At 40.8% G+C, this 12,296-nt stretch overlaps 3 protein-coding genes across 5 annotated transcripts; 1 reads left to right on the forward strand and 2 right to left on the reverse strand.

Moving 5' to 3' along the window:
* Positions 1-10: 10 nt before the first annotated feature.
* LOC108149781 (peptidyl-prolyl cis-trans isomerase-like 3) lies at positions 11-1,205 on the forward strand. The gene is made up of 3 exons (XM_017277636.2): positions 11-58; positions 122-358; positions 770-1,205. Exons 1-3 carry the CDS (start codon positions 56-58, stop codon positions 1,013-1,015), a joined length of 486 nt encoding a protein of 161 aa, XP_017133125.1. The 5' UTR covers positions 11-55; the 3' UTR covers positions 1,016-1,205.
* LOC108149778 (carnitine O-palmitoyltransferase 1, liver isoform) lies at positions 1,039-10,425 on the reverse strand. Of its 3 annotated transcripts, none has more exons than XM_017277633.2 (9): positions 10,232-10,425; positions 5,005-5,186; positions 4,199-4,936; positions 3,655-3,854; positions 3,254-3,592; positions 3,056-3,121; positions 1,941-2,322; positions 1,518-1,877; positions 1,039-1,459 (listed from the first exon to the last, which is right to left on the reverse strand). In XM_017277633.2, the coding sequence occupies exons 2-9, from the start codon at positions 5,143-5,145 to the stop codon at positions 1,337-1,339; spliced, it is 2,349 nt and encodes a 782-aa protein (XP_017133122.1). In that variant the 5' UTR covers positions 5,146-5,186; positions 10,232-10,425; the 3' UTR covers positions 1,039-1,336. The 3 variants fall into 3 exon arrangements, with proteins under 3 accessions (XP_017133122.1, XP_017133123.1, XP_017133121.1); XM_017277634.2 differs by lacking the exons at positions 3,056-3,121; positions 10,232-10,425 and adding exons at positions 2,819-2,878; positions 6,979-7,201; XM_017277632.2 differs by lacking the exon at positions 10,232-10,425 and adding an exon at positions 6,979-7,201.
* Positions 10,426-11,145: 720 nt separating this feature from the next.
* Positions 11,146-12,287, reverse strand: LOC108149684 (translin). Its single transcript, XM_017277449.2, has 5 exons — positions 12,144-12,287; positions 12,003-12,090; positions 11,835-11,931; positions 11,654-11,769; positions 11,146-11,587 (listed from the first exon to the last, which is right to left on the reverse strand). The coding sequence occupies exons 1-5, from the start codon at positions 12,216-12,218 to the stop codon at positions 11,256-11,258; spliced, it is 708 nt and encodes a 235-aa protein (XP_017132938.1). The 5' UTR covers positions 12,219-12,287; the 3' UTR covers positions 11,146-11,255.
* Positions 12,288-12,296: the final 9 nt, after the last annotated feature.

The following is a 12,296-nucleotide window of genomic DNA, read 5'->3' on the forward strand; positions in this document are numbered from 1 at the left end:
TATCGATGGGCAGAGCGATAGACGGGGAAACCAGGGCTGCAATCGCACTTAGAAAATGGTAAACAAAAATTGCTATTGTTGATTTCACGGATTTTAATTAAATTTCTTGGGTTATTTACAGTCCGTAACGCTGCACACTGACGTGGGGGATCTTAAAATAGAGCTCTTCTGCGATGCCTGTCCCAAGGCATGCGAAAACTTTCTTGCCCTGTTCGCCAGCGATTATTACAGCGGCTGCGTCTTTATCCGGAACATAAAGGGTTTTATTGTCCAGACTGGTGATCCCACGAATACGGGGAAGAATGGCCAGTCCATTTGGGGACAAAAGTTTGACGACGAATTCAAGGAAACCGTCAAGGTGAGCGATTTTCCAGGAAAACTTTCCTTTTAGTCAGGCCATGCCGGCTGTCTTTAGTACCCTGTAACAATTGGCACTGAGGGTATATTGTATTTAGTCTTTATATGTAACAAGACCGCATTTTAGATGTAACATATATATTCCTATTATTATTTTGTCATCAAGTTAATTAATCATTTGGTTCAAAGGCAAAATTAAAAAGACCAAACATGTTTCTTAATTTTATTTGTAGTTGAATTAAAATAAAAAGAATTTCTAGAAATACTTTTTTTTTTTTAAATTAGTTTTTTAGAAAATTTTCTTAAAGATTCCCGATTTTGGAAAACACTAATGGCTTTCCAGAAGAGTCACCTAAATTGAAAAATTTAATACCACCTCAAACGAGTAAAAAACATATTATTGTTTATCCAGCACACTGATCGAGGAATGGTCTCCATGGCCAATAACGGTCCCAACGCCAATGCCAGCCAGTTCTTCATCACGTACGCCGCCCAGCCGAATTTGGACCTGAAGTACACGCTCTTTGGACGCGTTATCGATGGCTTCGATGCACTGGACGAGCTGGAGAAACTGCCCGTCAATCCCAAGAACTACCGGCCCCATGTGGACAAGAAGATCAACGGCGTGACCATACATGCCAATCCTCTGGCGACGTGATTGAGTACACAAGTTCGAAAACGTTCGCTTAAAATGAAATATATTTATAGCACTTAAGTTTACACGTTTTCTTCGATTACAAGCTAATTGATTGAGAAACATCAAATATTGTGCAAAAGTACCTAACGACTAAATCTTAAAATCAGCCAAGTCACAATTGTTTATAAAAAATTGCATTGTTTATGTATAACTCTCTCGATGACTTTTGCACTTAATTTGGAACTAACACTAGACGGATGTATAAGATGTGTGTTTAGAACGATCAACTATAGGGGATAAAACAAATGCTAACAAGAATCTCAACTACATGGACTAAGTGGATTATGTGGAGGCGCCGTTTGTGAGTGTTTTGGCGGGCTTCGGATGGTCCTTCATGTGTTGCTCGAACATGCTGCGAATGTCGGCCAGAGCCTGCGAAATGTTCTGCGCAAAGCGATGCACATCCTGCCGAGAAAATCGGATTAGCTTTATAAATTTCACTTTGTGAATGCTTAGTTCTTACCGTTTGCTGGCACGTGGTCTTCGCTGAGATATGGAAGAATATTAGATTCTCGCCGGCAATGATGTAGGACACACCATAGCCATCATCGGCCACGGGCCCAAAGCCGCCGCCAGCGCTGATGCAGTTCGGATGCTTCTTCAGGTCCATCTTGGGCGTCTGGCCGTGCGGAGTCTGACTAGTGGACAGGCGCCATGGCTCGCTGAGCACCTCGTTGAGGAAGGGAGAGTCCACCTCCAGGTACTTGGAGACGACATACAGGCAGAACAGATGCCTGTCGATTCCCCGTCCGCACATGGCATCCTGGTAGCCCAACTGATGGCGATCGCAGGCATCCTGCAGCATCTTAACTCGCTCATCGTTCTGCTCAGCGAAAAGTTACAGATTAGCCTGGGATCTCTCACTAAAAATATATACACATCTTACGGTTGTATTGGGATTCTGCATAGCCTTGACCCAGGCAGACGACTCAATGGTGCAAGGACGCACTGTCTCAGTTCTTCCTTCGCGGAACAGACGGGTCATGGAGGCCTCGTAAGTCAGCGAGAAGCGTCCGGCATCCCGATAGTAGGCCAACTGCAGGGCCATTTGGATGTAGGCATCCGGCGAGATGCGGCACTTCTTCATAAATCCCTTTCCGTACTCCTGATGCACCAGGATGCGCAAATTAACCTCGTTGATTAGCTTGGTCACGTCGATGGTGGCCTCCTCGATCTGCGACAGGCATGGTTTCAGATCCCATGTGAGGCGGGTGGGTGTTGGTGGCTGGAACTCGGGGGTGCCCTTGGTGTTGCCAGTTTCATCATATCTACAGGGTTCCCAAACAATTGGTTAGCATCAAAGAGTATTGTGTTGTGGAAGGAAATATAATGCAAGCAACGTAAACCAAAGACTTTTGTTAATTTTGTATAATGTTTGTTAGTTACGGAAAAAATCAAATAAAATAAATATTTGGCCTTTTGGGTTGTTAAGCATATGTAAATACAGTCAATAAAGGGAATGTGTAAATTTCTTTAAAATTAAAAACAATTAAAACTAAACAAATAAATCACCATAAATAATTAGCTAAACTTAGTTTGTTCAAATTTGAATACTTGCTTTACAAGTTAATTTTAATGTGCACTGGATTATATTTTATCGACTAGTATTGGACTTTGACGTATTTTCCAAGCTCATTGAAACTAATATTTACTGTATCGCGAGATCATTAATGCTTTTAACGCTTAGAGACTCTCGTGCTCAACCCAAAATGACTTGAATTGCTTTGCTTTGCGCTTGTGTGTGCTTTGGAATTAAGTGTTTACCCATAAATATCATCACCAAATATATACTCCCAAAGGTGTCCCAAAACCGGTGCATCGGCCCTATAAAGAAGGTGTAAATGGTGTAAATAAATTGTTAGGCCACAACCAAAGTTAATCAAAATAAAACTAATAATCATAATCATAATTTAATTGGGACGATGGATGATAACTGAAAACTGAACGCAGCCAACCAAAACCGATAAATTGCAGGCGGGCATAGGAATCGAAAATTATTACCCCTGCGACACATTATCGTCGACTATCAGGTTCTCCCACATGTGTGAGGCGATGGCGGCGTCGGACCTTTTGGATTGTGATTTGTGAGTTTTACAAATCGGTTCAGATGGTTAAGATCAAGGAAAATCAGGAGAAAATCAGAGGAAGTTCTCGGGGTCTGAAATGAGTTATTGGGAGTAGCGATCGTACTCCACTTACCAGGTATGCTCGGCATTGAAGCCCACACGTCCATTGGTGCCCACACAGACGGTGAAACACTTGTCGAACCAACGGTTGTAGCCATTGCCGTGTAGCAGCTTCTTGCCAAAGTTGTCCAGCAGCTCCGGACGGGCCAGATCGAACTCGAAGGGCTCATCATCCAGGGAGAGCACGAATGCGGCCGACTCAATGGTTCGCAGGGACACATGATTGGCACCCCGCGAGAAGAACGTGTTGCGGGCTTCCGCCCACTTGGACCGATTCCAGGCGGTCAGGGCGGCCAAATGTTCCTCGCCCTCCACGGGCGTTGCCTTTCCCTTCAGAATTTCCTCAATTTGACTGCAAAATAAGCAAAAATTTAATAACAATTTCTGGATAATTTTTAAAAGGGTGGCCCTTACACTTGCAGCTCGCAAGGACGCAGGATGCGACCCTTGTAGTAGATGAGCATCTTGTAGTAGCATCCCTTGTGCAGCACCACAATGTGGTTGGAGTCCCTGTAGTGGATAATGCGATCGGTTTCGAGGCCGGGCACACGTGCCGTGTTGAAGGTACGTTCGTACTGCCAAGAGCACAAAGGAATCATGCCCTGAACCATGATCTGGTGGAGAAAAGAGTTCAATCAATTTTAGCATTATTGCTTCTTTCAATTATATTAATATATAGCCTGTCTGATAATTTATCGCAATTTTAATAATTATATTTTAATAAATCATCAATATATGGTAAGCAAATGATTTTAAACCAAATCAAACGGATATGACTGACTAATGAGCCATAAATGTCTATATTTAGGCGTTGAAAATGCCCATGAAATTGTTAATATGCCGTCACTGCTGTAAAATGTATTCTAATATCTAGTATAGTTTATGCCCACTCTGAATATGCCAATACACAGACAGAAGTTGTTAAGTCTTATAAATCTACGATATTATTGGCACTTACTGGCTGTAGTTCCTGGTGCTCGATCAGTCGACGGAAGTTGAGCAGCAGGGAGATCACATTGGCCGCTCGCGCCGCCTGTTTGTCGGTGAGGTTCATGAAGATGGCATCCGTGCCGTAGAAGTTGCTGTTCACGCACAGGGGACTGCGACCACGCAAATAGACGTACTCCTCCCACCAATCCGACACGTAGTTGGTGGACCACCAGCTCTTGAGAATGAGGTACCACTGCAGCTTCTTGCCGATGGTCTGCTCGAATTCCTTGGCCAGTCGCTCCATTCGCGTGTAGTTATCATCGTCCAGCAGGGGGCGGACGCTTCGCAGGTACCTGACCATCGTATCACTGACGGAGGGCAATGGCAGTCGGGGAAGGGATCCCTGGAAGCTGTACAAGCCTGGTTTGTTCCAACTGGAGAGCACTCGCACCACTGCCACCCACAGCATGGTGGGCAGTGAGACACGACTTCCGGGCGCTCTGGACTCGTACATCCAGCCCTTGTACATGAGCAGCAACTTGAGAGTGTACCGCATGGTGAAGCAGATCGAAAGCCAGATCACCAAAGCGGCCAAAAAGCAGGCGGTCACCTGCCAGTTAATTGTGTTGCATGGCATATGCACCAGTATCCGGTTGGTCAGATTAAATGGAGCCTGGTAGCCTGCAAAGTGCAGACCCAGTGCAATGGCTGAAATCAGCCAGAGGCTTTGAATATGAGCCGGATAGACCCCATTCCGTACACCGTTCTAAAAGGGAAAACCAATTTCAATTAGTTCACATTTTAATTTTAACTAAATCCCTAATTTCAACTTACCCTAGCGCGACCTAAGCGCTTCTTCCAGGAGCGAATTCCCGAATTCCACACCAAATTGAGCACCTCGTGATCATAGTTGATGTCGAAGCCCTCGTGGGTGATGGCAAATGAAAATGCCACTGCGGCATGGGCTTCAGCCATACCTGTAGGCTACTAATGATATCCGACGTACAAGAAAAATGCTGTGGAAAATAAGTAAATATATTTAGAATACTAGCATAGGGAAAAAAAAAATTTAAATATTATCTAAGATCTATCAAAGATACTAAACATTTACTACAATGCAAAAGCCGTGCTAAGTGTTAAAGTAAATTTGACTTACAATAAAGGTGAACACCCAAAGAACCCCAATTTGAACCCTATTAATTAGCTCCTTTGTGGTCTAGATGCTTCGCAATAAACACTCAACGATAAGGTATCGTAAAAAACACCAGACACCTGAGGCATGTGACTAATAATATCTTGGTCAGTTAGCTACTCGAGATTCAGCTAATATGCGTTTTAGATTGTAGATACTTCACATTTCTGTGTATATCAGTTGCATGAAGTGTTTAAGCTTGGAGCAGAACCAACCCAAAGTTCAACGTAATATTGCACGCTTAGGATTCGTTTTATATAAATTGCTTAGTATGAACGCTTCGAGCAGCATTCGATGTCATAACATTTTACATGCAATTGATGATTGACGTCACTGAGCGCGGATCCATTCAGCTGGGGTTATCATCATCGCCGGGAGTAACGATTGAGTCTGGCGGTGATTCTAGGTCTAGGCAGCAGTCGGGCGGTCATTTCTAGAACGGACTGCAGTGGCAAGGAGAATAAAAACAAAGACAAAGTTCACCGGTGGCTCCTTCCATTCCTCACTAGGGAGATAATTACTTTGATAAATAAATGTTGGGTTTCCCCAAAGCAGCTGCAATTCTATACCTTCACTGGGATTGAATTCGTAAGTTAAATTGCACAACTATATTGATTGCTATTGTGATTCGTATGAGTGTCTATTCAATGTTTATAGTCAGCTTTGGAACTATGCATGCTAATGCATATATATACGCTTATTTTTATATTTCTATATATAAAGCGAAAAAAAGTTCCTCAGATAGCATGCCCAAAATGACTCTCAGAGTTGTTAACGTTTCGATAGACTCTAGACCAGATAAACCTTGATTGGAAGTGTACACCTTGGTGAAGGTCAGTGCATCCGATTGTGTATCTATTGTCCAAGCATATCAATAAACCAGAAAGACCACCAGCTCCAACTCGAAATAGCCACAACAAGATACGATACGAATTCATTTTCGTTTGACCCAGTTCGGGGCGACGACTATGCGGCATATGCTTAATAATTTGAGCACCGACCACTACCGGCTTTTATTTGTTTGCGTATTAGGGAAAAAACAACAACAATATCCACTACAATAACCTCAGCAAAGGAAAAAAAGAAATAAAAATATGCGCGATTTGTTATTTATTTTTTTATAAGATCTTTTTTTTTTTGCTGGGCACGAGGGTACAAAGTCCACAAATTATATTTTCTACGGTCTGCGCGGCCGTGTGATCTCTTCCTATACGCGGTCTACAATCGTTAATTATATTGCATAAAATTTAAATTGTTGCTTTTTTTCTAGATCGAGTGGGCCCGACCTTGTGGTTTATACGTATCTGTATTTACTTGTGAGGGGGGCGGGTCCAATGCCGGGTTTTATGTAACCATTAAAAATTCCCCCCAGCTGATAACGTATATATAATAGATTTTTCGACTATCAAAAACATGTGCCAGAATTTGGGTCACTAAAGCGATTCCGAGTTGAAGACAAGGGGAACGATCAGAATGGGTAAAAACAAAAAGGTGGCTACGTAAGCCACAAAAATGCAACCTTTGCTGAAACCATTGCATTTGTTTTCGCGTTGTTGTTGTTTACGCTTTTCCGACCTTCAACTGGGTTAAGAAATAAATGCGAAACACAAACAAACCTTCTCGGCGAATTAAAATAATTCGGCATAAACTGTTTCCTCTACCGCGTTGTATTAATTGCACTTCGATGGGCGATGGGTATTTATAAACGTTGCGGGGAAATGACAATTGCAAAATACTAGGCAAGATGCACACACGAGAAATTCCACTGGGGACACTATTTTGGATCCCCCTTTTATAAGCGACTTGATCGGCTAAACGTCGAGCGTTGACTGAATCGACTGCGAGCACAACGGGTTCGCTAGAGTCTTAAAAGCCCTCGGAGCGAAGCGCTGAGATATTATAGCGCCTATGTGCTTTTCTGCCTTGGATGTGGTTGTGGATGTGGATGTGAGTGTGGATGCGTCACAAGTCGAGGGGCTCGTTGCTCAGAAGTGTGGAAAAATGGAAAGGGTGCTCTGTGGAGTGTGTTGACCGGCGATAAGCCAAGCACGTTCTTTCCGTCTCCGCCTCTGACCGCCCTTTTTAGATCGATAGTTCCTTATCTCGGGCCGCTTTCGAAATGGATATCTGATTAGGACCTTTATGATTGATTGAAGTGCTCATCATTTGAAGGGGTATACGCCGTTAGTCTTGTCATTATCTCTTGAAAATATGTTTTTAACTTGGCTAGACGAATTTCTGGGAAACGAGGTGTTCTATCAGTGCGCCAGGTGAACCTTATAATGGATCTAATCGAATTTTGTAAAAACACTCATATTTGTTTTGATCATTAGGAGACAAAGTTTTTATAGAAGAATCAAAATACAATTCAAATCCTATTGACTTAAATGACTTAAACCTTAAGATCTTTTGTTTAAGGACGACTCAAATATATGTGATAAATTTACAAATATATATTAATTTTATAACTATTTTCAATTACACAAACATAAAGCTGTGTGAAGTCAGTCATTAATACCCTGCATTAACAGGGTAACAAGTTGCTACTAACAACTAGTTAATAAAATAGAGCACTGAAAAGCTACAAACTTTCTTTATTAAATTCCAAGATAAAACATCTTATTAGTCTAAAGTGCGAATAAAGAATAACAGCAACCCCCACTAACAGCTTATCCCATATATCATTCACTGAGTTATAAAAAAATAGCATAAATAACTCATATTCGAGTTATCATTCGGCACTATTTCGTTATATCAGAATTCGGTATCATAAAGATAAGGCTTTAAATTCGGCAGTGGGACTTTGACCTTTCCGCAGATGGCGCTTCGTCTTCATTCGAGTTAGGTAAGCAACTTCAATCTGAAGATCGGTGCTCCACACGTTTTCTTATCGCTCTTACATGACACGTTAGCTTGTTTACTTGATAAAATCGTTGAAAAACAAGGCTTATATGATTTGATTTTATAACCCAAAAACTGACCAATGAACTGGGTCAGATAAGTAACAATTGAGCAAACCGATAAAACCTATCGCTCACTATATTTAGTTGAAAGTCCAATAATCACATTGGCGGGGGGCCTGTGAAAACTTTGATAGTGCGCAATTTCGGCACATTGATATGGTTTGCCAGAGCACGCGGTTCCGATAAGAAACAAGTGCTGTCATCTAGAACCTATTGCAATCGGTGACGCGTTGAAAGTGTCTACCTGGCACAAATACCGCTCGCTTATCGCACGACTGGGATTTTGGTACACCGCCACCCAAAGAAAGTATAGCTAGCTGGAACTGAAATCCCCACCGTTAAGCATGCGGATGATGTGCTGTGGTATCTGTATCTTGAATTTGGACTTTGAACCGCAGCAAACTTGAAATGTGAAATGCGACGGCAACAGAAAAACAACCAAGGCAGCCACGCATGTCTAACGAGAGCGAGACGATCGCGGTGGGTCTTGGGATTGGGATTGGGTCTTGAGGGGCGGTACACAGGCGCTGGGAACCAGTTGTGCTTCGGACCCCCTCCCTCCACTCCACGTGCAAATCATTCACAGCTGCTGCGGCCTGCGAAACGAAAATGAATAAAAACAAGCAGGGTATCTTTCAGATACTCGACTGTGAGATACCCGCTGGTTCATTTAGATCGAGCTTGTTAATCGAAATATAATTATACATAAATATTATAAATATATATTATAAATGTTATTTATTTATAATTTTAGCAAGTAACCCGTTTGGAGTTTAGAACGACCTTTAAGGATGTCCATAGCATCAATACTAAACAAGGGGATTTGATAATTCCTTTCATAATCAGCTATCTTTAATCAAATATAAATTATGTATCATTTTTAATATTTTTGATAATGACTAGCCTGGTATTGATATTGATTTTTCTGTTATTTCTAAGCTTCATTCTAATTTGATAAACATTGTTTATAGTTTTTCTTTTTAATTGCAAATGATTTAAGTAAGCATTTTATTTTATAGAATTAGTTACATGTATCGAAGTTTCATTGAAGCTTTTCAGACTTATAGGTACCCGGAGATAGTTTGTTTCAAAAATGAAAACTTCTGACAAGGAATTAACAGTAACATAAATATTTATTTATTCCCTTACCGTTAAAAAATAAATATACCCTTTTATTCTACGTTTACCAGGTATGAAAACACAACTCTAAAGGGGAGAGGTCACTATCTAATGGATTTGCTACTTTCCATACTAGTTAACATCTAAATTCAGGGTTTATATTGACTGTTTGTTGTTGGGTTATGTTGGCAAAGCTTTTCTTTTAAATTTTCCTTGGTGGGAGAGCGAGGAAAGTGGGAGGGACAACAGAGAGGAACAAACAGAGAGCGTCACTAATCCACACAAATGCACCTGCCTGCTTTTGTGTGGGTGTTGGTGCTGTGTTTGTTTTACAGATGTTTACCAGTAAAGCTCTCTCAGTTTTTTATTCTCCTCCCACTCAAGACGAAGAAAAAAAGTGGGAGAGCTAACCAAAGAGAGTGCCCCGTTAAGCCTCTCCGAAAACTCGTTTCGGACTTTGAACCGCGTCGATTAAATTAAAGCGTGTTTTGAAAAGCACAAAACAACAACAACGCAGTCTAACAAAAAAATTAAAACAAACAAACAACAACAAGCCAAATAGAGTCGACAAGAGTTTTGTAATAAATACATTATTATTTGTTTTAAGTCTTCATTTCAGGCAACAAGTTTTTGTAAGCTTTGTGACCCAATTATTTGCGAACAGGTTAGAGTTTTTCTTTTTGGGCGGGGGCGAAAAACGGGCGGGCCAGCGTTTCGTTTCAGTGAGAGGAGGTAAATAATTTTCTGGGGCAACTCAATTTTCACAGGGCAATTTCCCCACACTTACATCCTTCGAAATGCAATAAATCCTTGTTTAAAAGCGCCTCCTTTTTTAAATTAAAATAATAAACAGGCGAAACAAAAAGAGCGCACACGAAAAGTTACAACAAAAACGAAGGACAACGGACGATGGAAGCAGAAAATCAGCAAAAAGCAAAGACGCGCGCGCAATGTTGTAAACGTGCGGTGGCAAAAGAGAGACTAAAACTGCGTCTGAGAAGGAAAAGCAAAAGCGAAACGGCAGCAGCAGTCAAAGAAGAGCAGCAACAATATACCATATGATCGGGCCAACAACAACAACAGCGGTCCAGTGGTGGTGGCTAAACAACTTTCAAAGGGGTTAAGCTTTTACAAACATAAATACATATATACATACATGTACTGTGTACATGGGCATAATAAGTTCAGCAAAATAATCATTATATACATATATACTTACATATATGTATTTATGTTTGTAAAAGCTTAACCCCTTTGAAAGTTGGTGAAATCTCACCAAGTTTTAAATCCAAAAGGTCTTAAAAGTTATACGAGAGTGTTTAAAATTCCCAAATTAAAATTTTTAAATCTACAAAACATTAAATAAAACAAAAAATAATCTTGAATAAACTCTTTGGATTCCTTTCAATGATGTACACCGAAACAGATTTTAAATTCCTGCAGTTTAATCCTTAAATATATTATGTATACGCTCCTCACAGTTGTTTGTAAAAATCCAAATATGACTATATAGTTGCCAGTGTTATAAAAAAAAACCCTAAGTAATAAACGATAATTAAATTTGGCATTGGGAAGCCAAACTATTTTAGGAAAAATAGATAGGCTTATATTTGTCCCAATCATTCCATTGGCAGCTTTTAAACATAGTTATCCTATTTTAATGAAAATACAAATTTCCTCCTCGTTATGAATGCAATTTGGTTCTGTTCACGTAATCAGATATATATTTACCAAATATAAAATGGAACTTTTGCTTCTCATCTTAACTAATGTCTTAAGTAAACTGTCTGTTAGTCTAAGTACAAAGTCCACTATTCGGGAACAGAAGCAGCCTGCTCCTCCTGTTGATCCTTTTCCTTAGTGGACAGGCCGCGAATGCTGACGTCGTAGACTACCTCTTCGATCTTCTTGACATCATACTTTAAGGCATCAAAGCGCTTCCTCAAACCATCGTTCTTTAGATTCAATAGACGGAAGCCCGTGTTTAGGTCGCCAATAAAATGAGAGATGTTGAGGGGACGTTCATAGTCGCCCATGGTGACAGAATTGGTGGCAAATCGGGAGAGTTCCGAGGCCAACTGAAGGATGCCCAGCAGGTAGTCCTCCACATCCAGATGGAAGCCCTCGGACTGATTGGTCTTCACTGCAAATAAATAAATTAACATTACATTTAAGGTTTTTTTAAGGATTGCTACTATCGAACACTTACATCCCAACATTTCAGCCACAGTTTCGCGGGTAACCAAAAATCCCGCCTCCAGGTAAATAACCAAAGCAATGAGAAAGATCAAACGCTGCGTGATATAAGTCCAATGATCGGAGTATCTGTAGAAAGCGGTCCATTAGACACCCACTATGAAAAGTACGGATTTTCTAGCCGTTTGACTCACCTGTAGTACTGCCCTGCTGGCACCAAGCTGGCCAATTTCTGGTACTTTTCGGCGCAGGCTTCGATTTGTTTGCGTGCCAAACCACAGGCGCCACTAACTATGTTTCAAGGAAAATACATTATTTATATTGATAACACAGCTAGCTAAAACCCATAGTAATAAACTTACTCTGGCTTAAATCGCTGTGAATAATCTGCAATTTAATCTGTACTTCCTTAGCCAAATGTTCGATTTCGCGCACCACAATGCGGATGTTCTTTAGAAAGGGATTTTTAAGAAAGTTATTGACTTAATTCATGATTCACCTACCTCCCTGAGCTCCTGCTCATTATCAATATACTTCTGGTAATTAGAAAATATGTCCAAATTCACAAAGTTCGACATTTTTGGTAACAATTTCACTTGTGTTGTCGCTTGTTTATGCCGGTGTTAGAGATGGTAATTGAGACAAGCAATAGTTTG

Source organism: Drosophila elegans, unplaced genomic scaffold (assembly GCF_018152505.1).
Source record: "Drosophila elegans isolate 14027-0461.03 unplaced genomic scaffold, ASM1815250v1 contig_183, whole genome shotgun sequence".
NCBI classification, from domain to species: domain Eukaryota; kingdom Metazoa; phylum Arthropoda; class Insecta; order Diptera; family Drosophilidae; genus Drosophila; species Drosophila elegans.